The sequence below is a fragment of the Symphodus melops genome (assembly GCF_947650265.1).
Source record: "Symphodus melops genome assembly, chromosome: 19".
NCBI lineage: Eukaryota > Metazoa > Chordata > Actinopteri > Labriformes > Labridae > Symphodus > Symphodus melops.
In genome coordinates this window covers 19,394,511-19,421,630 of record NC_136709.1, presented here as the reverse complement: position 1 = coordinate 19,421,630, position 27,120 = coordinate 19,394,511, and the positions used below count along the sequence as shown (strand labels likewise).

At 41.9% G+C, this 27,120-nt stretch overlaps 2 protein-coding genes across 3 annotated transcripts in view; one reads left to right on the top strand and one right to left on the bottom strand.

Moving 5' to 3' along the window:
* rps6ka1 (ribosomal protein S6 kinase a, polypeptide 1) overlaps positions 1-2,247 on the bottom strand; it is a gene marked incomplete at its 5' end in the record, with an annotated part of 50,786 nt that extends 48,539 nt beyond the window's left edge. Inside the window, one exon of the mRNA XM_079369388.1 lies at positions 2,101-2,247. Coding sequence (XP_079225514.1) covers positions 2,101-2,247 — 147 coding nt within the window. The remainder of the gene's footprint in view (positions 1-2,100) is intronic.
* On the top strand, positions 2,189-27,038 carry cnksr1 (connector enhancer of kinase suppressor of Ras 1). Of its 2 annotated transcripts, none has more exons than XM_079369384.1 (21): positions 2,189-2,297; positions 3,496-3,653; positions 5,628-5,830; positions 6,772-6,856; positions 14,172-14,213; positions 15,019-15,138; positions 17,461-17,520; positions 19,063-19,131; positions 19,322-19,447; positions 20,133-20,236; positions 21,874-22,010; positions 22,877-23,046; positions 23,137-23,170; positions 23,499-23,674; positions 23,784-23,857; positions 24,278-24,349; positions 24,773-24,837; positions 25,059-25,120; positions 25,230-25,320; positions 25,617-25,798; positions 26,203-27,038. In XM_079369384.1, the coding sequence occupies exons 1-21, from the start codon at positions 2,246-2,248 to the stop codon at positions 26,641-26,643; spliced, it is 2,523 nt and encodes an 840-aa protein (XP_079225510.1). In that variant the 5' UTR covers positions 2,189-2,245; the 3' UTR covers positions 26,644-27,038. The 2 variants fall into 2 exon arrangements, with proteins under 2 accessions (XP_079225510.1, XP_079225511.1); XM_079369385.1 differs by lacking the exon at positions 2,189-2,297 and adding an exon at positions 2,375-2,496.
* The last annotated feature ends 82 nt before the right edge of the window (positions 27,039-27,120 follow it).

Genomic DNA, 27,120 nt, shown 5'->3' with positions numbered 1-27,120 from the left:
TTTTCCCATTATCGAAGATTAAGCATTCATCTGTCAGGCTGGTAAACTGATGCTTTTAATCCGTGCTCAGTTATTTTCCTTCTCACTTTAAGCACAGAACATCTTGACTCAACAGGAGATCAAATGTGACTCAGAATTTATAATCACTAAAACCCTTCCACACTTTTCCATATCTGAGAGTCTAAAACAAGTGCTCGAGTGTGTTTTTTTTTTTTTTCTGTTTTAATTTGTAGCTTTTACTTAGTTTGAAGGGCACTTACGCTTGATCCATGACAGCACCATTCATTATCTTTGATTTTTTTTTTCAACAGAACTCTGAAGAGTTTTTATATTATAAAAATGGGAAGACATTTTAAACCAACTGAGTTCTGCACCAGCTCAGTTTGTACGGGCTTGAGTTAGGAGGAGCGCTGCTTCAAGTGCTGCTGCAGACTGGAGGTTGGTTTGGTGCCAGGTCACTTCCAGAGTGCTGCCAAAGTGCCATTGGACAAGGCATTGAACCCCCAACAGCTCTGGCATGCTCCCTGTGTGGCAGTGAGCCTCACTCTGACGTCTCTCTTTTAGTGCATGACCACAAATTCCTGAAATGTGTATTTCAGGCCTATATGTGTGAGAAGGATATTTGTGTAAAACCAGAATATCCCCCAGAGGTTAATAAAGTATGTCAAACCCCCCCCCCCCCAGAAGAAAAAAAACAAAGAAAAAAAAAACAATCTAAAACAGAAAATGCAAGACAAGACTATGTGTGCACCTCATCTGTTTTTTTTCTAATTGTAAGAAATCATCTGTATGAAGCAGATCATCCTAACATATTGTGACTCTTTGCCATTTTGCCCGCTGACATATAAATCCGACTGTTACCCCTGCCTGTAACTGTCTCTTCATTCAAAGAGGATAACAGCAGGGGGTGCCAGATATCAGAGGGCAGCTCTTTTATAACCCAGGCCTTTTCACCGGGCGTTGACCTTTACTTCTAAAGAGACATCCAACAGCCTGATTTGTCACGTACTGTGACGCTGACAATGATTTCCTATGGCTGCTCAAAGCACACAATCCCTGAAGGTGCTGTGGACTTTGTTGTGTGAGCCTAAAGCGCTACGCTTTAAAACATGTCTCAAAGTGACATTTCCATCAGCGACGGGCACACTTGTTACTTGTAAGACTCTTTTGACAGCAGGAGTAATATGGAACTGGATCAAGTTAATCATTCAATATAAAAGGAACTTTGATCTCCAAAGCCTTCGATTGCTTCACTGCAGTTTTGCTGATATGGAAAATATGCAAAGTTGACTTAAGTTGTGATTTAATAAGAATTAATTTTCTCACTTTAAGAGCAACAAAAAATATCACAGACATCTCGTACTTTTCAGTTTTGTAAATAAACTGCCAGATGAATGTTTAACTCATTCATTCATCATAAACTCCTCAAGTTCTGGAAATATTTATAATCTTGTAAATAATAAAGCTAGCAGAAATCACTTCATACTGTAGAATTGTTGGAAATGTAACCTTGAATGTTTTCCCTCGAAATTTAAAAAAACAACAACAACAAAAAAAAAAAAACAGTTTAAGAACTAAAATAGGAAACGTTTCCGGAAAATTCCTTGGAGAGCATGCAGCCTTACCAGAGGACTCAGAAAGAGGATTAACTCTGCTTGAATGTTCTGGCTCTGTAAGGGTTTTTTTTGTATCCCTTTGCCTTGTATCAAAATGTTTGTCTGTCTGCTAAAACTGTTAAGAACAACAATGTTTATGTTCCTGTTGGTAACCTCAACTCTCAGAAAGGCCAACAGAGTGAATCATGATTCTTCTTCTCTGTTCTGGCCCATTAGAAGGTTACTGTTTAGGATCACAGGTACTGTACAGGTGCTGCTGTTATTGTGTCACATGCTTGCCCTGCAAAAACACAACATGCTCGTCGCCTGTTATGAAATATTAAAGCTGCTGCACCTTGCTTTCACACACTCGGTCTGTTCCTCCAGGTAAGAAAGGAGGAGGAGGAGGAGGAGAGGTAAAAGGGGGAAGGGAGGGAGGGGTCTTTGCTCCTGGTCGAGCCTGACAGTTCCGCACTATTGGCTGTCAGCAGTGGGACTCTCTTACCTGCCGTACCTGTGCGGAGGCGTGCCAGTCGTCATCGTCCGACTCCGAATCAGGATCGACCTTTTCTTCCTCCAGCAGCCCGGAGAAGTAGAAGTCGGCCAGGAAGGCTGGGAGCTGAACCAGCGAGTGTAGCAGGACTCCGAGCATGGAGCCTATCACGTCGTGGAGCGAGGAGAGAGTCAGCAAGTGGCTCCAAGGTGAGGAACATAGTGTGTGGGGGGGGGGTTGTTGTTGTGTGTGGGGGTTTTATTTACACGCCTTGATCGCCTCACAGGTAAGGCTACTTTTGGCTCTCACGGCGGCGTCAGAAATAGACGCGCCACACAAATCCTCTTGGAAGTGAAAGGTGGAGGTGGAATGAGGAAGTGGAGCCACAGCAGTCCTGCTCTGATCAAGGTGCTGGCCTCCCTTTAGAAACAGTTCAAGGCTTCTTGTTGACTACTCCTACGATGGACATGTTGCGTTCACTGACTGATTTACTCTTAAACCCAGATGTTCCACATTGCATTCTTCAAACTGCTTGGATTATGCTGTCTTATAATAATGTTGGCCTGCACAGTACAAGCGCATTATTAGTACTGGAAATCTTATTTATGCTACTTTTCCACTTTAAATTAATACCTATTCGTAATTAGCCTAATTTTATTTTTTTAAAAAGCGTAAATCAATCATCTTAAACCATTTGATTTGCTTGTTTAATTTGAGACTTACTGTAATATTACATTAAAGCCCCCTGTAACCTACATGATATAGTTACATAAACTTTACCGGCCACATAAGTACCACAACAAATACATAAGTAGTGTATTTATGATCAAATAGTATGATAATAAAACACTGCCTGGAGATCAGGCTACTTTTGCTTTTGGTGATGTCATTGCAACTTGTTTTATTTCCATAAACTGTTAAAGGTAGAATTCATATTGCCATGTTTTTATTAGTGTTTTAAAAACATGTAGGATTTTCAAATCATTTCCCAAGTCTTCAACATGTAATACCACATTTATGACCATGTATACTCGTATGTGCTTTTATTTTGAAGAGATCCAGTTACCAAGACTTCATCGCTTTGAAAAAGTACACTGATGAGATTCAACAATCACGTTGTTATTAATGTTGTCAGAGTCCCCTGTTAATAAAACCATGATGTAAATCAATTACATTTTAAAGACACATACATTCAAATCTTTTTGGCCAACATCTATTTGAGCAGACAACTTTTATTTTATTTCTAAAACTGCATAACTCCTGACACCTGCAGCCGTACTGTGATTGCAGGTTCCCTCTGCATGTCTGAGCCTGCACATGCATGGGGCTTTCTGTCTATACAACGTTGCCATGTCTTGGCTATGTGCTGGGGAAGTAAATATTTTGCATTCTGTGTTTTGCTGCCAGGTCTGGACGCCCCCCTGCACCAATACCAGGTGTCTGAGTGGCATTTATCAGGTATGGATCTGCTGCAGCTGACCTCGAAGGACCTGGAGAAGTTTGGAGTGCATAAGATCGGACACCAGGAGCTGATCCTGGAGGCTGTGGAGAAACTGTGCTCTCTGGTGAGGCAGGAAGCGGATGCACATGTGTGCAGTGTGTGTCCATAGCAGCGCTTTGTGTATCCAAGGCTGCGTGTGTATGTTGTGGCGGAGGGATGTACTCTTGGTAATTACGATATTTTATAACACGGAGGGTGTTTGCTGTTTTAAGACCCTGCTCCGTTTTGCACAGGGGAACCAGCATTTCTTCTTCTGATGTTATTTAGTGTGTGTGCACAAAAATCTAACCTGTTGAAGTCTTGATTCACAAAGCTGTTTGCAACATGCAAGTCTGACTTCATTGCTTCACTTCGCGCTTTAGTGTTAATATGAAAACCCCCACATTCCATTTCACAGTAAATCATAGTTATATAGTTACATTTTTTGTCGTGTCTATCAGAGAACGCTTCACGCTCCAGCAACAACCAAATCAGATTCAGAACAAACATGCGTTTGCCTAATCCTTTACATGCTAATATCTGGGAAGGTTTGTTCACTTCTGCCTCTCTCTCTCTCTCTCTCTCTCTCTCTCCCTCTCCATCTCTCTCTTTCTGCTGCCTTAATTGAATTTCCTCCCTGTCCAAATTTCTGAGAGGGAGTTTCAGGACTCTTAAATAGCGGCGTTGGTGTGTGTGTGGGGGTGTTTTTGTGTTTCCAGAATGGCTTTTGTTTCATTGGAAGAACTAATTGAGCCAGGCAAAGCTCCAGCTCTGGTGGTGTAACAGTCTTTGAACACCAAGGAAAAGCTCGGGCAGCTTAAACGGCATGTTGTGGAATAGTTGTAATACGGTTTAAAAAGTAATTAACACTTCAAATCAAAGTCTCTATGAATGAGTGGGAATCAGACCCAAATGTTTAAACTTCTGGGTGCACTTGGCGGAAATCAAAACATTGGAGAAGATTAGATCCATTTCACGGATTTGCAGATTTCATTTTCAGCGTGTATGTATGTGTGTGTGTGTGTGTGTGTGTGTGTGTGTGCATGCAAATCTTGTCTTAAGGCTGCGTGAAGTGCGAACACAGGCCTCATTCATAAAAAATAAACCATCAGACGCTCACATGGAGCAGACCAAACACTCGTTCAAGAGCACCGTTACATAATTAACAACTACAAAGTGGACATGGCCATGAAAGATGCATGTCCACTTGTTGACACAGGAGTGCTGCGGCTGGTTGATGTTATACAACAAAGCCTGAATGATCGGCGCCTCTTGGCCACTGAGGAGTGGGTTTGACAATAAGTGACGGCTTCTATTGTCACTGCGGATGAGGGAGAAGAGGCTCTGTCTTCTTATTGGAACATTTTATTTTAAGCGAAATGTGAATGTGGCAGCTCTGGCTTACGTAAATATTACAATAAAAACATGTTTAATCGTGAAAGGAAAAAAAAACTACAGCCTTCAAAATAAATAGTAACAGTATATTAACAACTCAATAATACAGTTATGACTAAAGCTGATTAATTTAACCTTTAACTGTTTTTGGATATTCAACCTAAAATGTATTACCCCAGTGGGAAATTTGTCTTGGACTTCACGGTGCTCTGAAACACACACACACACACACACACTAAGCTGAGGTGGTGTTGAGGGCTTTAATGGACAAATATTTGCTGGATTTTCCCTTTTTTCAAGGTTTATTTTTTTAGGTTTTCATGGCAAGATAGAACAGAGGAAAGTGTCAGAAATCGGATTCGAACCCGAATAGCCGCTTTGAGGACGATAGCCTCCATACATGGGGCGCATGCACTAACCAATAGGCTCACGTTGCACCTTGGACTTTTCCAAAAATGAATCCAGAGAAGCTACAGATGTTTGTCTGAACTACAATATTTGTTATTGGGTTGCACAAATGATTTTGCCGTCCTACGAGATGAAACGCCGTGCTGCATGCTGTGTTTAGCTGTCGTTTTTTCAAAAACATAGTTCATTTATTTGTAGACATAGATGCAAATAACATGTCACCACATATGTGTGCTTGTTTCACGTGTCCTTCTAGACGTACGGCATGGATGGGGAGAACCTGCGCGGCCTCACCGAGAAGCTGCGTGCCGTGGCCCACACCCTCCAGATGGGCATTCAGAGCAGCTGGCGCCACAACAGCTACGACGGAGGCAGCAGGGTCAGGCTGCCTGCAGGCGTCCTGCAGGTCGTACTGGAGCTCATCACCTCTGCCAAAGGACTCTTCTCTATGCTCAACAGGTCTGTAAAGAGGAGAGTTATCTAACCGTTATATATACACAGTACTCCAAATTCTATTTTGTCCTGCAGTTATTCTCTGCTCTGAAAATGTTCTCTGGCGTCTCCCACAAAAATAGTGCTGGCTGTAGTTCCTGTTGCTGCAGGTTTGAAGTAAAAAGGATTACTGTACGTGAAAGGCATGCATTCTTTTACAGGGAAATGTAAAAATCCTGCTGTCAATATTATGGATTTACAATGCACATTTAAAGCAGCAGCCGCTGACCAAAGGGCTGCACGAGGCACTAATGACACAATACATTAAATGGACCAATGATAGCCCAGAGAGAGAAACAAACAAAACAGGAAGCACGAAATACAGCTAACAAGCTGCCTGTTCACGACAAGAGGACTCAAATACTTTCTTTTTAAATAGTTTACAGTCTGGTTTTGACAGATGGGGCAGATATAATCGAGGAGGAGGAGCCGTTCTTCAGTCTTTGGGCCTCGACTGTAAATGCAGAGTTCTCAGATTTGAGCAAAGGACTGACAGGAAGCTCCTGTCAGGAGATTTGAGGGACCTGGAGGTGTTGGAGGCTATTCTGGGTTTCTAAAACAAACCTTCAAATATATATCAAAGGCCAGTGAAGAGAGGCTTAAACGGGACTGTATTATCCCTCCTCGCCAAACCTGACAGAAGTCTGGCTGTCATGTTGTGAAACAGTTTCAGGCAGGACAGCGACAACTGGCTGATTCCACAAAACAGAGAGCTGCGAAAATGGAGCCAGAAGAGACAAACGTATGAACCGTATGGACAAACGTTTGTTTTTTAAGTCTGTGAACAAGAGGATAGGCTATCATGAACAGTTCAAAGCTTTCACTTGGTGCTCATATCTTTAAACGACCACTGCGAGTGTTGCTCGTTTCCAGGTTTCATTTCATTTTCTATTCTCTCGTCTCTCCAGGCATCAGTTTTCCCAGCTCAGTGGATACACCTCCAGTAAGAGCATCTTCAACTACTGCAGAGAGCTGGGAGAAATCGTCCACAAGGTTGGTCCACGTGAAGCTTCAAGCAGTTAATTTCCCTTACAGTTTTAACGGTCATACAACTCCCGTGTCTCGTATGTGTTTAGTAGTTTTACATGTATGTTCGTGAAAGCACGAGGTGTTTTATCTTAACAGGAACTACAAACAAGTGGACACAAAACCCTCCAAAGAGGAACAGCAACTTGTTTTGTGGTTGGCTGTTTCTTTCCCCTAAAAGTTCAGCGAGAAAAAAAAAACAAAAACTGAAGCACAACTCCCTTTTCCTCAGCTGAGCTTGAGTAATGCATTCTTTATCTTTACATTCCTGGAATATTTGTGAGCGGCTCTACCTTGAAGAAGGTTGAAAGGATTGGTGTAAGAAGAGGGGCTGGATTGTGTTTTTGTTTGCTTCTTCGTTGTGGTAGGAAAAGATTTCAGAGAACTTAAGAGGGGAGAGAAGGAATATTCAGATCGGGAGGGCTGTATGAAAAGTGCTCACAGGTAGCACAAAGAGACAGGCCTGGATTTGTCAGATCTCCGGGGAAGGGAGGGAGGGAGGGAGGGAAGGAAAGGAAGGAGTCAAAGGGGGAAGGCAGTAAAAGGAGGAGGAGACTGAGGGGAGGGATTACGCACGACTCTTTAATGACTTCTGACTCTTGAGGGAGCGCATGCCGCTGAATGAACAGCAGGGAGCAACAGGCAGAGAGAGACACTTGGCTTAGATCGGACGTTGTAGTGTCATGGGAGATGAATGTTCAAGTGTAGAGAAAAGGAGACAGAAGAGAGGATAGAGCTCCAGAGAGCAGCAGATTGAGAGATCATTAGAGAGAGGTAAGAAAGCAGAGGAGGCTCAGTTTATATATATATAGACCCACTATAGCTGGCTCTGGACTCCTGCCAGTGACGACAGGTACAGTTTTAATCTCTCTGATTGGATGATTCTTCCACAAGGTGATATAATGCCTTTGCTGTTTTTTTTGGCGCTTTGCTTGACTGCACACAATGTCTCAGGCCTTCACATCATTTTGTGGCATTGTTTGTTTGTTTGTTATGACAATGTTTTTTTTTTTTTAATGCTTTGTTTTCTTTAAGTGGGAGACTTTAACTTGAACGTAATGTGATTCTGAATCTTAGATAGCAGTGTTTCGTGGTTAAAAAAAATTCAAAAGTATAACCGGAACAAGCCGACAGGACTTTTGCATATCAAATTAGAGTTGCGGTTTTTGTGATGGTGTATAGTAACAGTGACATTTTGGGGATCATATTGTGAGGAAGGAGGTGTGGATTTCAGAGTGTCATTGAGCATGTTGCTTCGATAGGATGTTTTTGCCCCTGTGAAGCAAATCACATTTGGCTGTTGTTTTTGTTCATAGTCAGCTCTATAAAGATGGAAGTATGTCACTGAGTTAGTCATTAGTAAGTGAAAGCTTTCCCTGCTTCTGTCGGTTGGTCATTGCTTAGTAACGTTTGGCTATTGTTTAGTCAATTCCTGTTTTTTTGTGTTCATGTGTGCAGGTGTTTTACAGACAATACATAATGTCCATACAGAGTGAGTAGTTTAGTGATCTGAACATTTTGTTTGGATTTTAGGACAAGTGAAAAGTTTCTTGATGTGCAGATTAACATTTGTCATATTGGCTTGTGAATTAGGAAGTGTCCCTTCCATTAAAGTGGGATAAAGAAATCCTTTTTTTTAATGAGGACAGCCATGAACTGCTAATCATGTATGGATGAAATATTATGATTGTTGTTTGGCCAGCAGTGGTTCTCAACTGGTGTGTTGGGACATTAAAATGGGTCATAGAGACATTTTCAGCATGTCAAAAAGTCTTTGAAGAGCTTAAGTACTGGAAATTTGGGTCCTATTTTTCATGGAGGAGTTGGTGGTTTGTTGAGTCCAGAATAGGGGTTGGGACCCCCTGAGGGGAAAACCTATTAGATAACATATCTTATTCATTATTGTGAAAATACAAACAGAGAAAAACAAAGAAACTTAGTGTGTTCTGCTTCTACTTCTGTTTGGGCTGTGGTGTTCTTTTCTGTTCTCATGCCAACATTTGGATAGGCATCATAGTGTGCCTGGCTGTTTTAGCCATCTCCAGGGACAATGGGGGTCCCCAGTTGCCAGCACCGTCATTTTAGCGGTCGCAGGCTAAAAAGTTTGTGAACTCCTGTATCTAATAAAGTCAAAGTTAACCAATTTGAAAACAAGCTAATAACCTAGCGACAGGCTACGCTAACAGTAACAACGGCTCAGTTCACTAGTATGAGAGTAACACTGAAGATTAATGTTGAACTGCTTTATTTTACACCGAGAAAACTTCGCCGTGTGGAATTAAACATTGTTAGCTAGCTCTGTGTAACAAAAACTTTTAACTAGCAATGAAGTGTTGTTGGCTTTTTACACACGATACTTTTATCTATCACTCACTCTTTGTCACTCTTGAACACCATAATTATAAGTGGCAGCCACAAACAAAACTTTTATGATATCTGCTGCTGTTTTAAGGAAAAGGAACAAGCTAATTTTTAGGGGCTAATATTGAATCAGCACAATGGCATGCTAATACCTGATACTGCATTTTAGGCTGTATTAACAACATTCACATTGGTATTGGGGAAACGTGACTATTGGAAGCAGTTGGACTTTCACTTATTTTACTCAAAAAACACAATTTGTAATGATGGCAAATTACTATTATAGTAGATAATGCCTGCATATAGTGAAGGCAGGTGTTATAAAACAGCCTGTGCAGGAGAACTAAAGGTCATCTTTGGACAGCTGAGAAGCACGTGTTTAATAGACGGGAGAAAAATAGGAAATCTCACATGTGTCAGTACCCAACTGTCAGTTCAGCTGTCATCATAGCATTATTAACCTGCAGGCAGGTGAGGAGAGTGCATAGACAAATGCTTTTTCTATACCTTAGTGATCAGTTCAGAAATGCAGCATTAATGATTCTCTAAAAGACTTTGTCGTAGCTTCTTAAAGTCAGATCCCTGCAAACTGAGCCCAGTGCAATGACAGGTTGTCAGGAGGCTGTGTCTGGATAACTGCCTTCAAAGAAGCTACAGAACAACCCTCACACGGTAAATAAATAAAAAAGAAGCACTTTTTTATTTCCTGGTAATCTGTGCGTTTGTGTTTGAGTGCCTTTGTGTGTCCGCAAGCGCCCTTAAGGGCCCTCAAGGTCAGCAGTCAGCTGGTGTTGTTGGGATACACTGCACTGCAGACACACCGGAGTTGCCAAGTCTCAGTTTCTCTCTGTGCTTTGAGTCCTCCGAACAGAAAGTAAAGTCCGAAGGGGGGGAGAGAGAGACAGAAAGAGGGCCTTGTTTACTGTGAAATAAGATGTCAGTGCAAAAATTAATTTGGAAGGGGCGCCGGTAGCCTAGTGGTTAGTGCGTGTGCCCCATGTACTGAGGCTATCATCCTCCAAGCGGGAAGCTCGGATTCCAATCTGACCAGTGGCTTCTTTCTAGCATGTCACCTCCCCACTCTCTCTCTTTCCTATTTCTGACTCTATATATTGTTTGATCTCTCAATAAATGGAATAAAAAGCCACAAATAAACCTTGAAAAAATGGATTTGGAAGCATAATTTTGTGTTAGTTAAATTATGTTTTTAAAACCACTTAAGGAATATGATTTGAATGTTTGAGGATTGACAAATATGAAGCCGATGTAAAGGCGTTTTGTTTTTTTGTTATGTAATGAAATTCTAAGACCAAAGACATTATCATGAAAAACAGGATACTAAAAACAGCTCTATTATTCCTCAAAAGCAATGACAAGCATCCCACTGCTTTTGGAGGACTTATTAAAAGCTCCGGATATAGAAAAGGATAAAAGGCCTAAGTTTCATAACTTTTTTTTTTGTCCTGGGGCCAAAAAAGACAGAATAAGGGAAACTCAGAAATGAGCTGAGCGGAGAGGTCAGAAACAAACATAACAGGGGTAATAAGATGAAGACGATAGAGGTAAGAAACAGGTGTAAAAAGAGATCTAACATCAATATGTCTCTCAGTCTTTTTATAGCACATCTGTGACCTGGTGGTGGCAAATGGAAGATATTTGCTGGGGAAGTCCAAGTTTGTAAACAGAGACAGACGGAACATGTTTGGGCTTGACTCTACAAGGCTTTTATTTTGAAAGGTATGTTGTATGAGCAAATTAAGTCAGAGAGGACAAACAAGAGGAAAGGAAATAGTCTATGCAGGTACATTTATGTGTATCCACACCGCCGAGTTTTTGTGTGTGTGTGTGTCCATGCGTTTGTTTCCTCTTGTCGGCCGCTCCTTTAGGAACGTTACTCCCACATAATAGCTTCTCTTTGTTTCCACGACAACTATAGAGAGAACAACTTTCAGGCACAGAGCACTGCTGTAAAGTTGGCTCACCACCTGATCAAGCCACACTCACACAAGACCCAGAACCAGCTTTCTTATCAGAACGAGTAGATGCATGTAACTGGGAAGTAGACAGAGAGGCAATGCACTTTTATTAGAGTTTTTTTTTGACAATGCTGAAAGTCAGTGTTGCCATTTAACATAGAGGGGAAAAGATTGTGCAGCTCATTCAGTTTGAGATTGCCGGCCATTTATTGATATTGGCTAATATTTAACTATAGCTGCTGTAAAAAGGTAGAAGAAAAGGTTGCTCTTGAATGTTTGTCTGTGGTTTGAACTTGAGTGCACAGAACTGCTCATATGGTCCTTACAATGAAGGTTGGTAATATTAGGCGTGATATATAATGTTGCACCACAAGACTGACTGAAAGGCCAGAGTTACATTGGTTTGAATGTTATGTAACTTTTTTTTAAACCTGCTTTTCTGCTTTAACTGAAGAAGGGTTTTAATCTCAGACTCCCCCCTATTCTTTGATATGAGGGAGAAGAGCGAGTTGCAAAACCCGAAGAGTCCTTTCAAAGAATGAAAGCACTTGTTTTAAAGCGAAATGTTTTGGTAAATGTCCTATTTTAGAAAGAAATCAATAGAAGGGCAAGGAAGTGGAGCGTGAACACGCTGGAGGCTGTTGGGGACTGAACACGTCTGTCCTACTATTTCTCTCCTCTTCTCTTGTTGCCCCTTTGCTGCTCATGTGTCTTTGCCTCAGCGAGGAAACACTGCAAGCTCTTAAAATAAGTATCACATGATGTTTCTTATCTATGAATGTGTGCACTGAGACTTTAACAGTAATTTGAATGCGGCAACATATTGCTCGTCTCAATGAGCAATTTGATATTTTAGATTTTATTTTTTAGTAGATTGACTTACAGCATGTCTGACAGTGATTATGTTGAACTGTTCGTCTGTTCCCTGCTGAGCTCTGTTTTCCCCTCTAAGCTCTCCTCTTGTCAGTTTCAGGGCAGAAGTGACCACCTGTATAGACCACCGCACATTCATGTCTGGCTTCCTGTTCTAGACTCAAAAAGAAATGTTGGGTGGCTTGTGTGGTTTTGGGGAAGTCCCCTGAGATGTGGCTTAAAATACAGTATAACAGAAAAAGCAGAGGTTTGTGTTTTGTTGTATTTCTACCGAATGTCTTGAGAGCAAACTGTGAGAAACAGGAAGGAAAGGTGTTACCAATGAAACAGAGGCAGAAGTGATGATGTGTGGAAGGAAGTGGCATCAACACATATACCTCATAAGTCAACATTTTGAACACATGGGTTAGTTTATTGAGCACCTGGGGTAAGCTGTAGGTCAGGCTTTACTTGTGTGCTCAGTCACAACAAAGTCTGATTTTGTTTCTCTGAGCCATAAAATATCTTAACAACCATTTGAACTGTTGTGACTTTTTCTATTGACCTTTCACGATCACATTTAGCTTAATGTAGTGATATGTTAAATGCAGTACCCCTCAGGCTCTATTGTAAAATCCTTTGGTGTCATTTTCCACATTTAATGTAGCCTATGACTAAATGACTCAGCTAAAGCCAATTGTGTGCTAACTAGCAAATGCTAATATGCATTTTTACTTAGCTAGCCTAGCTAACATGCCGTACAGTTATTTTGGCATTGCCATTGTCAAGGGGGCGCCGGATAGCCTATACCAGGACTACTGCCTATTAACATCGGGCAAACTGCAGAACCGCTAGGGCCTAGCGGTTCTGCAGTTTGCCCGATGTTAATAGGCAGTAGTTCTGGTCGATGCAAGCAAGAGTTCAATGCTGAACTCGGCCCTTTGCTGCGTGCCATCCCCCACTCTCTACTCTCTTCAGCTGTCCTACCTTTTAAAGGCAAACAACAAAAAATGTCACAGCAGGCCAGACATGCTGACGTTCAGTGTGACTCAGTTTCCTTTTATTTTATCATGAGAAACAAATGTTTCTAAGCAGCTAAAAAAAGCTTGTTATCTAGTTTCAGATAACCCAAGTATGTTTATAGGTAATGTTAGCAGAGGCGAGTTACATCTTCAGTGCCTCTTTATTTTAAGTCAAGCTATTAGTTGATGCTCTCTTTGTAAGAGAAATTTGGAGAAATAATTTCTTTTTTTTGGTTCATGCTATGACTGACGTCCTAACTAACCAAACGCATATCCTGAGTCATGCTAACATACAAGGCTATCATGAACAGAGAACATGGCTTGTAAGTAGAGATTAAGATAAAGATCTGAACATGTTTTGGCTTTTAACATGCCGTGTTAAGTGGTTTGTTGTGGTGCTGTCTCTAAGTATCACCACTGTAACACCTGATGGGAATAGAAAGCTACACTCACAACAACAAACAGCAAGCTAATGTAGCAGTCAAGCTGAACTGACCGGCAGTCATGACAGTAGTCACACCCCTCTGTGCAGCCTTGTTGTGTCATGGCCTTTAATTAGCACAGACATCCAACGTGTTCACTGTTTATCCATTGCCACATTTCAAAGGGATTAGTGTCTTCTTACAGTCCGTTATGTAAGGTGTCACGTTAGCCGGCGATGCAAGTTAGCTTAATAGGCGCTGATGTAAAGTATGTGGCATGCATCTATTTGATCAATCGTGGCTGCGTAAACAACCCTCTGAACTTTTCCCCTCATCCCCTGTAGTCTGTATTAATAACTTTCATAACACAAGTGTTAATTTATATATTATTTTATTCTTTTCAGCAGAACTGGTTAAAAGCCAATAAAATAGTAGAAATAACAAACCCAACAGGTCTGATAGGATTCCTTCTGACTCTGGATTTCTTTGGACTTTCACTTCCTGCCTCATGCTGTGAAGAGGAACTAGGACATGAGTTTTGTGTCAGATTGTCCCATTTCCACAAATCAATATCCGACTCACATAGTCTGCCGTGGTGTCATTTTCTGTTGTGTGTGACTTACATCATTTTATTTCATCCAATCTGCAGGATAACTCCGTCTTCGATAAGGAAAAGGACATTATCTCTGTGGTAAGTGTTCCCATCAGTCCTGCTTTAATTACCTTACACTGGACGCCTATAACTTCTCGGATTGATTTGAAGGTTTCACTTATTACTTTTAAAGCACGTCATGGTCTGAACATATCTGAACTGCTGATCTCTCAGTTCAGATCCTCAGACAGGAACCTTCTCACTCTTCAGAATTCAAACTTAAAAACCAAAGGAGATGAGCGTTTGTTGCTCAGACTGCTCGGCTGTGGAACAACCTGCCGGAGAATCTCAGACTAACTGCATCAGGATTGCCTCTTAAATCACCTTTAAAGACTTCCTAAGGCATACTTCTAATCCTTGTGATAGCCATGAAGTTATTTATTTGTTGTTTATTTTAACTGTCTTCATTAGCCAATGTCTTCATGTTTTATTGCTGCGTTGTTGTTTTTATTTTCCTGGTTTCATTGGGACTTTCTTCTTGCATATTTCACTGTTGGGATTTGAATGTTCTCTAAAGCAGAGGTTCTAACCTCAGGACCCACGGCCAAGTCCTCTGTTAGAAATGACGACCGAGATGTCTGATGTTTTTCAATCAATCAGATCTATTTAATTAAAATTTGCGCAGTAGATGCTTCAAAACATGTAACGGAGGCAGGAAGCTCAACAACACAAACGTTTGAAACGCTCTTCACAAGCTGTTTCCCAGAAACGCACTGAAAACAGATCCACAACTCACTTTTGGGTCAAAGCCTGCCAGTTGAGAAACACTGCTCTAAAGCATCGGTTTTGATAAACTTTTATTATTGTATATTCTGTAATACCATGTTTTTGTTTCACCCTGTAGTGCCGTCAGATGGTGGCAGTTTGTGATGAGATCCTGAACTCCAGCCCTGACTCCTTTCTTACCCACACTGCTCAGCTGGAGAGTGTCGACCTGGTGCCTGTGTCACCTGGAGATCAGCTGGTAAAGCCTACTTACTCTTCATCACTCTGACCTTTTTATTGTTACATGTAAAACAATGAAACTATTTTTCTGTCTAATCGAACTTAACTGAACACAATCATGCACTATTTGGGATTCTGTTCATCTCATCGGTGCGGCAACTCATCACCGCCATCAGTTTTTAATAACCCCCCCCCCGCTGTTTAATTGCTTCACCAAATTCATGACAAAAATCTCTCTGTTATTTCTGTCTTATTATCTATTTTTTTTCTCTCTGCCTTTTTTCAGTTTTCATTTCCTGCCGTCTTCATAACCCGGAGTTTTCTCGTCCTTCTGTGTCTCCACTCATCAATTCTTTAATCTCCTGAAAGGTTCTGTCTTTACCACCTTTTTAATAATTCCCTCTAAAACTCTCCCTCCTGTGTCATTGTTAGTAATAAACTTGCCTGTCTTTTTCTCACAAAGCCTCAACCTTCAGTACAACTTGTACAACAATTATCCCTTTCTTCTGTTTTCTCTTATCTCCTCCATCTAGTGTCCTTTAGTTTGTTTCATACTTTGGTTGTTTTATGTATCTCTGGGTGTCTGGGTTGATTTCAGCTGGTGATCTTTCACCATGTTTCTGCAGTCACAGGGAAACAGGGTCATTTTACAAATGTGCGCAGCGACTAGCAACAAACCCTGATTATCCTGGTCTGACAGACAGGAATTGATTGGAGCACATCACAGATGACGAGCTCTGCCTCTCTGAATGATTGAAAATAATGGGAGCCAAAGACGGAAAGGAAGCGAATTGAAAGGCGGGAAGGGTTTCTCTTCTTCTTCTCTGAATGTACCGAATGTACAAAGCCGTTCATTCATAAAGAAACACGTGAATCTAATAGTAAAAGCTCGTCATTTCCTCTTTCCTTTGCCTCAAATTTAAATGTGTTCTAGTCAGAGGAGAAGCAGGAGGGAGGGAGTGGACGTCTATGATTTATTTAAAAATAAGTATATATGCAGTGTTGGGAAATGACAAACAAATTGTGACTCATCTGATATTTTCATGCATCACTTGTAGATGTCTTCATCCTGCCACAGAAAATGACAGTTTGTGTTTTAGACGTTAGAGAAAATAACAGAGTACTTTACAAAGGTCGAGAGTAAATCTACCAAGGAATAGAAACATTTAATTTAGCAGACACTTTTATCCAAACAGCGAGTAAGAACAACACAAGCAAGGATCTTGAAAGTAGGAGACGACGTGAGTAAGAGAACAAGAACAGCTTTAAGTCCAATCAGGTGCTGACAGGAAGCGCGTAACATCCACAGCTGTTCTAACCCGCATCAAAACCGCAAAACCATCATCATTGCCATCACTGTCATTAAATGTGTAGGTGTTCATGAACCAGCTGGGTCTTTAGCTTTTTCTTAAAGGTGCAAAAGTGTTATGTAGACCGAATAGACTTTGGATGTTTGTTTTACCACCAGGGGGCGATGGAGGGGAAAAGTCTAGTGAGAGCTTTGGGACCCTGTTGTGAAGGTTAGATCAGCGTAGTGGGCAGGAGAGAGTGTAGACCTGAATAAGACAGTTTAGGTAAGAAAGAGCCGGTTTGTAAGCTAGCTATGTGTTGCAAACCAGTGGAGGGAGACGAACAACAGAGGGACATGTGCTCTTATGGATTCAGTTTTCTCTGGGGAAAAAAAAGTAATCATAATCTAGATTTAAAGATCATATTGTTAAGGCCTTTATATGCAGGGAAAGGTTTAATGTGTACTGTATTTGTCAAATATTCAAATTGTAACCATTTAACTCCACATATATTTGGATACAGCTACTGTACTGACAGTTAATAACTGTTTATTACATGTTGATACGGCGCCTTTGAATAAGGGCTAAAAGCAAAGCTCGCCGATTTCCATTTCATTTGCTTTGCTTTCACATTCGTTGGCGGCAGTAGCTCAGTCCCCGGGGACTTGGATTGGGAACAGGAGGGTCGCTGGTTCAAGTCTCGATGCGGAGCGTAATGTTGAAGTTGTCTGGTAGCGATGTATTATTGATTATGTAACCTTGGCTGCATGGTCAGTGGTCTGTCGCCTCTCCCCATTATCCTTTGAACCAATCAATGAAGGCCAGCTGATGGGTAATCAAAGGCAGAGGCATAGATACATCAAGACACAGACATCAATATCTGTGTAACATCCAACAGTGATGACAGGAACAAGACAGAGGGATGTTTCTGAGTCCATTAGTGTGAATCGTTTTGTCTTAATGATGTGCAGAGCTGACTCTGCGCTCTGCAGGTTGAATCAGCGTGAAATGTATAAAGCAGCTTTTTGTTTCTCTGTCTCTCTTTCTGGTAGGGAATTGAGATAACGTCGACGGGCTCCAGTAATCACTACGTGACTGGAACTGCAGCTGAGGTTAGACTCTTTCACATCCAATCCACACATACACACACACACACACACACACACACTCACTCTCTTAACCATCGCTGCCACCTCAGTGCTCTTTACTGATCTCCCAGAAGAGAGCAGCGTGACTCAGACCTCAGCTCCTCTTAAATCAGAGAACAAATAGGTTAAGTTCAGCTCCAGTGAAGGGTCTAAAGCTTCCCACAGTTTTATTTCCTAATCGCTTCTGTCTGGCTGTGAGAGTTACAGATAAACTGTGACACTTTGGCTCACGCCTGGCACATTATTCTGCAGCAGATATTTATTCATTTATTTTACACTTTTCCTATTGAAAGGCCTGATCAGTTGACCACAGATAACATCAGAATGTATTGTTTTTCTATAGTCATACTAAATAAAGGTATTTGTTTAATTTAATTTTAGTCTGGGTAAGGTCACAGCTTATCTGTACATGTTGGATTCCTCACAATAATGTAGTTATAAGGGCTTTTTACATAAGAAGTGGATCATTGTCTGTGTTTGTTATTTTGTCAGCCTTGGCTCCTTTCCTGAAATAAAAAAAGCATCCAATAGAGGGCATGAATACATGTTTGTTTCTGAGAAAGTCAAGATCACTTAAAACATGAAGCCTATTATATGAAGTGGAGAGCGACGGAGGGATAAAGGAGTGTTTATAAGCCAAGAGGAAGAAGAAGCCTTGTAAACTCAGACTGAGAGTATAGCTCCCCTGAGGACTAAAAGACGGAGATGTTATTTTTCCATGATGTCAATAACAAAATACCCTCGACTCCCCTGCTGCTGCTGCTGCTGCTGTTGTTCCATCGCTGCAGTCGACAGCTAAAGGGAGACTTGACCAATTCCTACAAACACACAGTGCAGTCTCTTGTGCACACTCTCTGTGCTGCTCCACACACAGAATCAACCTGGCTAGACTGTTTCATTTAAATGGACCTCTTTAGGATTTTCTCAGGAATTCTTTAATAAAAGATTGAGTCCCGAGTCAGACTCAGCCGAGCTGAGGAAGCTATCCCTCCACTCTTTTTGGGCAATTTATGAAGATGGGGCGCCGGTAGCTTGGTGGTTAGTTGCGTTGCCCAATCTAAAGAGGCAGCACGGGTTCAAAGCCGACCTGTGCCTCCTTTGCATTGGTCCTCATAAGGTCAAAGTAAACGAAAGCTTATTGAGATAATAATTCATGTACAACAGCTTCTGAACTTACTGTCAATAAGCGCACATGACAAACTCTTAGATAATGCCATGTTAGCTTTAGACTGCTAATAAGCAGCCAGTATGCTACTAATTAGCACGCTAATAAGTAGCTGGTTAAAGATGAATATTGTGGTTTTATTTAAAGGGTCTCTGACATTCACAAAACATAGAAAAAAAACTTTTATTACCTTCTTCTTCACTACAGGTTACACCTGATAGGAGCAGAATGTATTCCTAAAACTAATGAACATATTTCCAAAATGAAAAAACTGAATTTGTTTTGTTTTGTTTTAATTCATCGTGACTTCATTGCCGCATCATTTGTACTTTCTTTTGCAGCCTTCAGCCGGTGTCTTTTTGAAGATCTTGGCTGGTGATGAAGTGATTCAAGTCAACGATCAGATAGTGGTAAGAGTGTCGTTGTTTATACATCATGTGTACTCGAGCCTATATGTACGACTGTGTTGCATAGTATGTAAGTGATGATGCAGTATGATGAGTAAACGCTCCGTAGCTCCGAGGTAACCGAGACACACACGTCCGCACATGGACGGTTTCAGAAGGTTGACGCTGGAGTAATGATGTGGGTCTGTATCAGGTGGGCTGGAGCAGAGCGAACCTGATCAAGAAGCTGAAGGAGAATCCAAACGGGGTCACTCTGGTCCTGAAGAAGATACCTGGATCAGTGAGACGCAGAAACCCCATCCAGCTCTCCCCCGAACAGGTCAGGCCACCCAGTCAACTCTACACATCTATCACAAATATCTTCTAACCCAATGCCAACACAGATAATTTAGATTTTTTTACCACTCAGTCTCAGTGTTTGATTGATGATTTGATTCAATCGAAGATGAATTCCTGCCTCGAATACTGGATTGTTTGAAGAGTTCAGATCAGGGGATCCATGCGTTTCCTTTGCATGAGATTCTAATTTTCCATTTCCGTTTAACATTGCTTGGGATCTCTCCATAAACACACACACACTCACTCATTGTCATTAGTCACCATAGCGACTGTCCTCAAACCACACTCTGAATGAAACTCTGCGTCTGAGACAAGCTCACACGCTGCACATTTCACACCCCTGCGTGACCCGCACCGTGTTAATATCTGATCTAGCTGCCGCCTCAGGGTGAGGAGGCTCACATAAGATGATGATGATGAATCAGCTGAGTGCATCAGCTCCTTGTTGCCGTCACTTGATGCCCTGCTTTGAGAGAGTTTCAGTGTGTGTCAGTGTTGTTGTCTCATGTCCTGACACAGGCAGAGACCCCAAGAGAAGGGCTGCCATGATGTCCACCTCCTTACCCCTCTGCTAAGCCCTCGATGAGCACACACTCTTAGAGTTTATTGTGCACACTCACATGCTTGTATTTCTGTATTTCTGAGGATTTTTTTTTCCTTTTCAGGAAGAAGAGGAGGAGAGGTCAGAGGAGGAAGAGGAAGAGGAGGATAACACCAGGCACTCCATATTCGAGAGGGTAGCAGCGTCTGTCAGGTCCTTGTCTTTTAGGTAAGTGTGTTAAACAGTGGTACCGCTAATAATTGTAGAACAATGTTGTTGTTTTTTTACATCACTCTTAAAATATAATTTTTAATATGTCAGGTATTTAAATCAGTGGATTAGCCAGAAACAGAAATCCATTTTCTATTTGTGAATGAATAAATAAAGATAAGTTGATAAATACGTTTCCATCATCTTGTGTTATCATGTAGCTATGATTGGAGGTAAATTATGTTTATTAATCTGTGTCTTTGAGCACATCACACTTTAGGCCCCTCCCCTTACTTAATTCGGTGCCCCAGGTGTCAGAAAAGTCTGGACACACCCACCCCTGCAGTTTACAGTGAAATAACAAACCCATCGATATAATGTACTTTTTATCATATCTCATAAACTACAGAAATAAACAAACGGGGAATGTTCCAAATGTTTATTGCAAGTTCTGAGTAGAAAGCCCGAGCTGCAGTCAAGTTATTGCTTCACACATCATTTTTTAATAAATTCCTCCTCTCTTGTACTGTAGCTTGGGATGATTATATACAGGACTGGTTTGAGAGGCCTGAAGGATACAAACAGAAGCTTTTAGTGAGGAACATTCAGCACAGTTGAGTCTGTTATGCATTGAGCTGAAAACACCACAGGGAACCCTTTAAATGCAAAACACAAAACACAAAACACAAAACACGCCGTCCACGAGCTGAAGAAGCAGATTAAAAAGTTCTGCACGTTTCCTTTGAAGAGAATCTCGTTGCCCTATTATGGACTCTCTTCTCAAACATAATGTGAAACGTAAGCATTTTAATAACCAATAAAAGAAATAAAATAGCTGACTATAGCTGACCTGTGGGAACTTGCAACATTTTGATGCAAAATAACTCTGATCCCAGGCAGCAGCGGCAGGCTCGGCTACATTTTGTGATGAACTCCTTTTGACCTCGTTAATTTGCCCGGACCCGGTAGGTTTGCGATGAGGTCACACTGCTTATGCCATAAATTTCTTATCTATCACGCCCACGGTTCACGGCTGACTGGAAACGAGAGAAAAGGAGGAAAAAATGAGTCGGGAGATGGATAGTTGAAGGAGTTCAGGGGAGAGATGAAGAAAGACACAAACAAGGGAGAAGGGAGGAAAAAGAGTGATGGAAGGGCAAGAGGAGACGGTGAGAGCTGATGGAGAGCAGGCGGCCTCAGACAAATGTAGGGTGTAGGCGGGGATGGTGCATTAAGGTTGTAAATTATCCTGCCACATCCTGGTACACTTACTTCAGACGAAGTGGAAAAAACAAGTCTAAACTTTTGAGTAATGGAGTCATATTTCACCTCTTAAAAACCCAAATCCCTCTGTTTATACCTCTTGTACTTGTCATGTTTTTTCTTGCTGTCGGAGACATCGTCCTCGGGGCTGTTAAAGGAACTGTTTCTGACATTTTTTGCCCTTAAATCAAATGTTGTTTTTCTTCAGCTGAATTGAAAATGTCTTTGTGCTGAAGCCCCTGTGAAGCACTTGAATGCACCATAAGAGATCTCTACTGGGGCCATTTGCCTGTCTTCGAAAAGGACAGCTGAAGAGAAACAGGAAGTGTTTGGAGGAGAGAGTTTGGGATTTCGTGCAGGACTGCAGCCTTTGTTTTGTTTCTCCACTACAGGAGAGCCGTTCAGGGGCCAGAGGCAGCACAGCAGCCTATGGGGCAGGAAGAATCTGAGTTGTCAACTGACAAGAAGCAAGAAGAGAGTTTGACTGTCACTTCAAATCAAAACCAGCTGTCACCACTGTCAGCCTCAGGTAAGAACAGAGAGGGTAGTCCAGCTCTGGTCCATTTATTAAATATGAAGTATTGGTCTGGATTTGTTTGGACCAGAGAAGGTAGGCAGTTTAAAGGCGCCCGTTGGTTTGCCAGGTGAACAACAAACCAACAGGTGTTGCAGTGATGGAAGTTTCTCATAAGCTCCAGCAGCAGAAACCTGCTCAAACTAGGATCAATGTTGGAGATGCTTTTGAAACATGGAGAGAGGTTAGAACGCAGACAGGTTTACAGACCGATGCAGAGCTGGCTAAACGCTGAAGCTACAGTGTGTGCAACATGGCAACCTGCGTGAGAGGAGGGTGGGAGACAGCTCTCTGCAATGGTTTGAACTTGGACTGCAGTACCCATTTTAAACACTAGGGGTCAGAGTTACACACTGCTCCTTTAAATTTGCTGCACGAGAGAAATGAAGACGGATCAAATTCTCTGAGAAGCAGATTTTGTTTACGGAGTCAATCTTTCTGAAGGCCATGTAGAGGGATCTTCTTTGTTTCAGCTCTAGACTCTTCTTTAATCATTTTTTCTTCCCTATCAGAGCTGAGTTTGAGATATAAACTAGGAAAGCATGTTCATTTTAACTAAAAGGGTTTTAAACTGCGACTTTATGTGAAGATGACACAATGATCTCAAAATGTTCTCTCAGTGGTCAAGCAGGTCGATGCTGGCAGCGCACATGTACTTGCAGTACTTGTGTTGAGGATGTTTGTCGCCTGGATACAGTGAAAGTGTCACTCACTGCTGACATGGACTCAAAATGAGCTTTGCTTGTGTATCGCAGTGATTTGAAAAGATTTATCGTCACTGCTGGTTCATGAAGAATATCTACATTATCAACGTTTCTCAGGGTCCAACTGTGGCAGCTTGGAAGCGTTGAGGCTCTCTCCGAGACTGAGACGAGACCGCTCGCCACTACCCAGGAGTCCATCACCCTTGGAATTCAGAAGTCATTCTCCTCAGGGAGTCGACCTGCAAAGAGCGAGTGTCAGCTCCTGCCCTGAGATGGTGGGACACACGGTGAGGAAAGGAGGACAGACACACACGTGTGACACTTTGTGTTTACCACGTTTTAAACTCTGACTAACTTTACTGGTTTTATATTTTCAGGGGAATAAAGACACAAAGAAGTCTTCTACGAAAGGTAAATGTTAATGCTGTAAAAACTTAATAGTGTTACGGTCGCTATCAAAATCAGCTTGTTTTTATAAGGAGTCCACAAATAAGACAATTAAATCTAGAGGTCCTGACACAGGGTTTTTACTCCTGTCAGTAAAACCAGGGAACACATGCGAGGCTATCATAGTATTTAAAGGCAGAAAGAAACAGTCGAGTGTCAAACTGTTTCATATCATCTTAAAAGAGAAGATTAACCTTCATCGTTTGTAAAGTCTTTTAACATCATCATCAGATCTTTTTTTTCTTCTTCATCTTCTTCATCCCTCCCTGTCATTATTTGTTTCCTCTCCCAGGCATGACGACGGCTATGAGTCGGCGGCGCGTGTCCTGCCGTGAGCTGGGTCGACCCGACTGCGACGGCTGGCTCTGGAAGAAGAGAAAGGAGAGCAGTGTCTTCATCGCCCAGAAGTGGCAGCGCTTCTGGTTCATCCTGACGGGGCCTTCACTCTACTGGTACACAAGCCAACAGGTCGGAATAACACCAACACTGTGGAAATGCTTCATCACGACGTGTCCAAGTGCTACGTGCTGTAAAAACAACCAGCTTGAAGTTGATTTCAGTGTGATTTTTCCTGCAGGACGAGAAGGCCGAGGGTTTCGTCAACATATCGAGCTATAACATCGAGGGCGCCGGAGAGCACAAGAGAAAATAGTAAGGATCACTTCCATGGTACAGCATATCTTCATGTCGGGGTTTGTGAGGAGCTGTAGTTTGTAGATTTGATGAGATGATTTCATCCTTAGATACTCTTTGATTACTTCATTTTTTTTAGAGATATATTTGAGTAGTTTAAAACAGCAGCTTTATTGTCCCCGTGCACAGAGGACAGTCTGTCATAGTTTTACACGACGAGCTTGTGTCACGCAGAAAATTGTGCAAAATAAAGCCCTTCTTCTTAATGTTTTTAATCGACTGTTTTAGTTGAAGCACATGTCGTAACTTTTGAACAAGTGGACTCATAACCGATGACGAATAGAGTGTTTGTAAATTGTTGTCTGTTTGAGTTTTCAATTGCTTTTTGATGATCTTCACATGGTCTAAAAACCCCTTCATGTTTGCCCCCCCCCCAAGTGTGTTTCAAATGTGCCACCCAAGATTTCACAACTTCTTCTTCGCTGCTGATAACCTCGGGGACATGAGCAAGTAAGTACAATCAATTGCAGACCAAAGACTAGCACAGCTTGTCCGTCTGCTTTTTCTCATAACCTTTAAAAAAAAAAAAAAAGAAAAAAGCCAAGGTTGTTCAATAATGCAAGTATTCACTCTCAGCCACCTCCTCTGGAAAAAAAAGCACAAGCAAACGACATGTTTCAGCTAAACAATATATTCATTCACTTTTTTCAAACAGTGAGCACATCAGAGGCGTTACATCCTGTTCTGACAGGTGTTGGGCTTCATCGCCCCCTGCTGGTGGCTTCTCAGAAAGACATTGTTGAGGCTGTTGCGTCACACTTACAGAGGTGTTCAGCTGGAGAGAAAAAAAAAGCTGCATCCCAACTAGTTCTGATTAAAAACCGCTTTCAAACCGCGTTGTCATGTTTGTCTTTTTTTGTTTATTTACTTCAGGTGGATCAACCGCCTGATCACAGCCATACAGAAGCATAAACACAAAGGCCCTGATAGTGAAGAAGGTGGGGAGATATTCTTCATGTATATTGTTCAACTTGTATTTAAACTACCAATCATCAGATGCACTTACAGGCTGGCATCCAAAATACTTTGCAGTACCTTTGATGCCTGTTTAACGTGTTGTACTTGCTTCTGAGGTTGTCCTGATCTACCGACACAAAGACAAACAAATGCACCGTGATTTAAACATCATTCATCTAACAGCCTGTTTGTTTGTGTGCAGAATGTTACAGTGAGACTGAATCAGAGAGCGAGGGATCGCCTTCACCCCGCAGAAGAAACAAGGTGAGTGCAGCTAAAGGCTCAAACATGAACACACACACGCACACACACACAGATGCAGACACACGTCTTCTGAGTGCCATGTCAACACGTGTCTCGTTTTGTGCCTCAGAAAGTGCAGTCCAACACTCTGCCTCGCCCCAAAGGGAAGATCAACAAGGTGCCATTATCGAGTCCTTCAACAGGGGGCAGCAAAGGACCAGGTATGTACTGTCTCAACTCTGGATTTTCTTTGCTGCTTTGTTTTCTCGTGTACTGAAATTCTGTCAAAAACAAATGAGTCCCTCTGATTGATGTTTTAATAATTTGTGGGATGATAAGTTGTTTGTTTTCTTGGCTGAACCCTGAGTTGACTTGTATCCAAATAAACTGTCAACAGGTGTCAGAAGAGCTTCATGTGTGTTGTCAGCCAAACCCCATCTTAACAGCTCGTTTCATTTTCTGTCCCCCTCCATCTTGACCTTTCTCTGCCTCTGCTCTCCTCTCATTGGGGGAGAAGGGGGACCGGTGGATGAGATGGGAATGATGATGAACAACATAAAGGAGGGAGGAGTTACTCTGATTGGCAGCGAGCAGCCGTTCACGCACGACCACTTCAGGAAATCGTTCATACGGCGCAACAAGAACCCTGTCATCAACGAGAAGGCGCACACGCTCAGGGCCCTGCAGAGCACACTGAAGGTGAGCACAACAGGAAGGATGTCCTCAAGTTACTCAAACAAACGCCTTTGAAATCGACTATTAAGAAAGGACAGATTTCAAGACATACTAACTGCAAAGTGGACAAAAGCATTAAAATTCTGCATCTGCACGACTCATCGAATTTCCCTCAACCGAAACACCTGAGGTTGAAATATGTCGCTTAACACTAACTCCTATATATTCCCTCTTTTGTCTCATGAGTTAGAACAAACAAGAAATGTTCTCTGTTCATATTTGAAACAGCCGAACCTGTGTGACATTTTAATTACATTTTATTTCATAATGCTCAATCTTCAAATAACTCTCTAAAAGAAAGGTTTTCAGCTAGTGAAAATCCGACCGTTTCATGTTTGATTGTCTCTCCATCACTTAAACCTCTACAGGCCAAAGAGGCGGAGCTTCTGCAGATCAACAAGCTCCTGGAGGAGTCGAGCCTGACGCCTTCAAAGTACCGTCAGTGGAAGGAGAACAACGAGGAACTGATCCAAGAAATCGAGAGAGTTGCTGCACTCAAGGCCACCAAAGAAGAAGACAGCAGGGCATCGCAGGACACACCTACTGAGGAGGTTGCCTCAGAAACCGTTGCCGCGGAAACAGCCACCACAGAGACTGAGGGCGCATACAGATTGAGCCTCAGCGACGGGGAGCAGTTAGTGGACGCAGAACCTGCTGATGTCTTTTTGGAGATCCCTCAGGGTTCTCCGAGCCCGAGTGGAAGTCCAGTGTTAGAACTCTCTCTGGGATCTCTGCAGGAGTCAATAAATCAACAGCTGAGCCAAATGGCGGAGAGCGGCGAGGCTGTGGAAAACTACTTTTACATTTGAGACCCCAACTCCCCATGCCACAGTCACATCACTGCGGAGCTTCTCTGCTTAATCGAATCAGACAAATGAAAGACGTTTATCAAGCTACACAGTGACAAAGGTGGATCCACTTCACCGTCAGCCAAACACGCCGTTCAAAAATCTGAACTTCAATCGAGCATGTGGTAAAAACACACAACAACAAAGCATGTACAATGCAGGAAAGAACAAATTGCCAAGTGTCATTCTTACTTCAGTATGTATTTATAAATCCAAATAAAAAAAACATAGGACTTTTTAGAGAATTTGTAATATAAGTCATGCCTCTTTTAATGTGATATGTAAATACAGTTTTACAGCAAATACTGTGTGTATTTGTTTATTGACACGACCTTAATAAAGGTAAACTTTTGAAATGTTTTGCACAGGAAATATACCTTAAAACCACAGATCCATCTTCTTCTTCTCCCCTTTTTTTTTTTTTTCAAGGGTCCATTG

Coding starts and splice junctions, on each gene's coding strand:
- cnksr1 (XM_079369384.1), top strand. CDS start 2,246: ATGGAGCCTATCACGTCGTGGAGCGAGGAGAGAGTCAGCAAGTGGCTC. Junction 17,521..19,062: donor TGACTGGAACTGCAGCTGAG/GTTAGACTCTTT, acceptor TTTCTTTTGCAG/CCTTCAGCCGGTGTCTTTTT. Junction 23,047..23,136: donor CTGAGATGGTGGGACACACG/GTGAGGAAAGGA, acceptor TTATATTTTCAG/GGGAATAAAGACACAAAGAA.